This window comes from Phodopus roborovskii, unplaced genomic scaffold (assembly GCF_943737965.1).
Source record: "Phodopus roborovskii unplaced genomic scaffold, PHOROB, whole genome shotgun sequence".
Taxonomy (NCBI): Eukaryota; Metazoa; Chordata; class Mammalia; order Rodentia; family Cricetidae; genus Phodopus; species Phodopus roborovskii.
In genome coordinates, this window is record NW_026126433.1 from 35908162 (window position 1) to 35912668 (window position 4507).

The 4507-nt window shown below is 40.9% G+C and overlaps 1 protein-coding gene across 1 annotated transcript; it reads right to left on the bottom strand.

Annotated features, from left to right (window-relative positions):
* Nucleotides 1–2187: 2187 nt before the first annotated feature.
* Nucleotides 2188–2740, bottom strand: LOC127223512 (60S ribosomal protein L21). The gene has a single exon (XM_051186154.1). It carries the CDS (start codon nt 2703–2705, stop codon nt 2226–2228), a length of 480 nt encoding a protein of 159 aa, XP_051042111.1. The 5' UTR covers nt 2706–2740; the 3' UTR covers nt 2188–2225.
* Nucleotides 2741–4507: the final 1767 nt, after the last annotated feature.

The window sequence follows — 4507 nt, forward strand, 5'->3', positions numbered from 1 at the left end:
AAAGGAAAGAAAAAGAAAAGACTAGGCAAAATAGGTTTCATCTGGGGTGCTGTGTTCATTTTTAATTCACCAAATATAAGCATATTGAGTAGTGTGCTGACATTCATTCATCTTCACAGAGTCTCTTTGCTTTGGATCACATCCCTAAAAAAGGAAGTGACCATGCCAGATAAAAGGGGGGAAACAAAAGCTAAATTTAGGACCACATCAAAGTAGTCCCATGAGTAATGTTTACTTACTGCCCTGACACTATCAAAGGAGATAACATTGAAATGGAGGAGAGAGTAGTTAGGGCAGTATAGCAAGCAGGCAGCCAGAGAGCAAGGCTTAAAGGTATAAACAAAGCAAACCCCCCAAATTTGTAAGTTATTGAGAAACGGTCCCATGTTCTAAGTCAAGGACTGTATTTTCCTTATTAGAGGTGAGTCAATACCCTGGCTCAAGGCTCTGAGACAAGACAATTAGTGGTACATAAACTCATTATTACTGACACTGAATCCCCAGATGCTGAGCGTGATAAACAAGCAGCTCAAGTGAGACATCATAGCTCATTAACACAAGGCAGCACCATCATCATGGGTGTAGATCGCTGTAAGCTTATAGAGCACAGGGCCATCTCTATGTAGCACACTTCTTACTTATTAAAGCTGATGGGTTTGGATATTGCAAAGTTAGAAAGTTTGGGTATCCAGCATTTGTGGCTGGAAGAACTAAGACTCGGGCTCCAAGGCTCAGAAGCAGCATCATGTCTCCATTCTCTCCATGTCTAGCCTCATCCCATCCAGTGGTTGCTAGACACTTTTACTTTGGGGATGAACAGACTGATCTCTAACAGGATCTTCCTAAGTCATAGGCAGACCACCTTCTGGTAGACTTTCTGTTGTTTGGGGTTGTCCCAGAGAGGCGGGTCACAGGTAGTCACGAGGCTTGTTTTGATGCATGTGGGAATTGCTGAGCATACAGTAAGTGAGGAATTGCTAGAACTATGCTCAGAATTTTCATGAATGGCTGTCACTCATGATGCTCTGAGAAATCTAAGTACTATATTTCCTACATTATAGATGAAATTACAGAGACATAGAGAGGAAGAAGCTTTCTAAGTTTGTATAGTGTGGTCAAGTCTGAACTAGAATTTACTAGAGTGCAAAGAAATGTGGACATATGTGGATGGGTCACAGTAAGTCAGCTGAACCCTGTTTTCAAATCCTCTTCAATATTTCTTTGCTCGAATGAATTTTGTCAGACAGAGTAACAGCTCTGTGGTTAAGAGCACTGGCTACTTTTCCAGAAGACCCAGGTTCAGTTCTCATTCATCATACATGTGGGAGAGCACAACCACTTGTAACTCCAGTCCTGGGGATCTGAGATAAGTGCGTACACATGTGCACAGACATACACACATGTGGTGATATCTTGTATGCTGTACTCTAACAAATAAAGCTTGCCTGAAGATCAGAGGGCAGAGCTAGCCACTAGTTAACCAAAGGGTCTGGATGTCTTCACAGACAGACAGGAAGTGATATGGCTGAACAGAGAGAGGAATATAAGGCAAGAAGAGACAGGAGCTTGGCTTCTATTCAGTCTGGAGATTTCGTAGAGATAAGAACTCTAGTGGCTTGCAGCTCTGCTTCGCTGATCTTCAGGCAAGCTTTATATGTTAGATTAGGAACGAAGTATTGTCACAGACCCAGGCAAATATAATATATATATATATATATATGTATGTATGTATGTATGTATATATATATATATATATATAATTTTTAAGAGAAGAAATGAATCTTGTTCACTGGCAATGAAGGTATACACCAAATACATTCATTACAAACTTGATTTTTCTTTATTGGCAGAGTATTTTACAAAGAATACTCTGGAGAAGGCATGTGGATAGCTTTAAAAGAATGTTTGTTCTGGGCAAGTTCACTAGTCCCACTGTCTCTGTGGAAGGCAACACTGCTGCAAATTTCACGTGGAGACTGGGTCTTGAGTTTCTTTGACTGACGCTATCTCCATCAAGCCAACAGAAGGGGGCTGTGTTCATATTCTGGAAGTCCAGGATACTAAGTTCTTGACCTCAGCTCATACTTTCTCCCTGGTGTTTCAGGAGCCAAGATCTTCATCAGTAATATATATGGAGTGCTTTCTTCAACTTATTTTTATTCTTTTTTTTTTTTTTTTTTTAAGAAAAACCCTTTACAGTCCAGGTCTTTATTTCTTTTTGTACATTAGGCCATGAATTCATATGGGATGGGCTCCAGCAGCTCAGGCTCCTTCCCGTTTGTCCTCACAAAGTGTGCTTCTCTGGGTGGAGCAGGCTGGCGCTTGAGCTGAACCCAGGTGCCCTTCTCCTTGGCTTCCTTTTTCTTCTGGTCGTTCTCCTTCACCCGCTTCAGGAAGCTGTCTCTGCTCTTAGAGTGCTTGATGTGCTCAATCCGCACGTTAATCCTCTTGGCGAGAATCTTGCCCTTAACTTGCTTGTTTACAATGATGCCCACGGCATGCTGAGTGACGTAGACTCTTCCTGTCTTGCCATGGTAACACTTGTGGGGCATTCCTTTTTGAACAGTGCCCATTCCCTTGATGTCTACAATATCACCCTTCTTGTAGATTCGCATATACGTGGCCAAAGGAACAACTCCATGCTTCCTAAAAGGCCTAGAGAACATGTAGCGAGTGCCCCTCCTCTTTCCCTTGGTGTTTGTCATTTTGGCGAGTTACTGGAAGATGGCTGCCGCGGCCAAAAGCCTTATTTTTATTCTTTATGAACTAGTATCTTCAAGTTCAAAAAAATTGCTTTATAGAGTCAAATCTTGAGTTATTTGGTGAACAAACTTCTTTCTGTCTTCTCTTCTTCTCTTTCTCTCTTCCCCTTCCCTCCTTTCCTTCCTCAGTATTTGGCATAAATAAATATTTTAGCAAGCAAGTACAGAAAACAAGACAAAGTGCAGAGAACAAGTTTCTGCTTTCAAAGATGCAAAAGCTAAGATTATTAGACCCAGATAGTTGCAAATAAACCCACATAGTTCAATTGCTCTGCAATTGAGATTGCAGTGAGCTACGGGATCCTTGATACCCTTCTAGTTTTCCCAAAGGAGCATTTAGGAGATGGGTAAGGAGTCATGATGACTAGCATGGCACTCACTTTGTCCCCTGTGCTACACTTTGCTTTGCTCTTTCTGTGGCACAGTGGCTTTGGGTCACAGTCACTGTATTCTGTAACAGCTTCACTCCTACAAGACATGTGTGTGGTGGTTGGATACTGTACATCATTTCCCATGGTACCTTCTACTTTTTCCATCATACAAGTCCTACTTTCTTATAGAGAATAGAAAAGTTTAAAAGGATTTTTGAAGAGGGAGGGAAGATATGAGACATGAAGGATGACTGGTGCTAGCTGGATTGTCAGGCACTCAGCAGCCATGAGGGAGTCCTCTTGTATGACTTTGTAGAGTCACCCATTCTCTCCTGTAGGCTGTCCTGTCTGCTCTCTTGGGTTCTGCTCTCAGACTCATGTGTTCCCACTTCTCGCTTCAGTGGTACCCAAGGAACACAGAGGTGAAAGCTTTTCTTTCTCTTCTTTGATCTCTTTATGGTTAAAGGAAGGGAAAGCTAGCTATACAGATTCAATATTGAGATTGTGCCACTTCTCTTATGAGATAGGCAGCTCTATTTTGGATGTTATTGTGCCCTCCTTACATTTGCAACACACTCTGACCTTGCCCAACACTGTGTCCGGGTGCTAACATGCTCATCCAATGATTGTGAGACTCTTTACATTCTAAGCCGTAACTTTAAAAGTTGAGCAATAGTCATATTCCATAAGAAAGAAAGTTTTTGGAGATACAAAGAGCTCGTCCCCGAGTGAAAAATGAATGATGGTGAAGACACAAACTTCCTATTGCTACAGTGCTCCATCATTGTGCTGAGTTATAGCCAACCAACACTCAATCACTTTTGAGGCGTAAGGAAGGTCACTTTCAAGGTTGATTAAAAAAAAAAAAAAAGAAACAGAAAATGTTTTTAATTTCATAGAAATTAGCATTCTAAAACAAACTTGGCTTCTGAAGTTACACTTACAGATCAACACATGAGTGGCACAAACTCAAAGGGAGAGGAAAAGAGAAGATTGGGCAGTTTGAGTTATTTTCTGTTCTCACTCATTCAAAGTGTAAGGGTCACCTGGGAGGGAAATGATAATGGAAACACAGTTTGTTTCTTATCTTAGCCTTCATGGTCATTTATTCCCTGATGTAGAATAAAGAACTAGTTATTTCACTGACAGCTATCTTTTCCTGTAATCCTATTTGCCTTGTAAATGGAAATACATCTCGAGTGAAATAGCCAAGAAAAAATGATGAGACAGTGGTTTTTGATAACCACAGACTTTAATGCAGTCTTAAAATTGTAGTTTCAAATTATGGTAGTTTTCTTCTGAAGGCAGCCATTAGCAGCTCCTTCCTTATCTACACAAAATTTTACACCAAGAATGTCTAAACTGGGCTTTGAA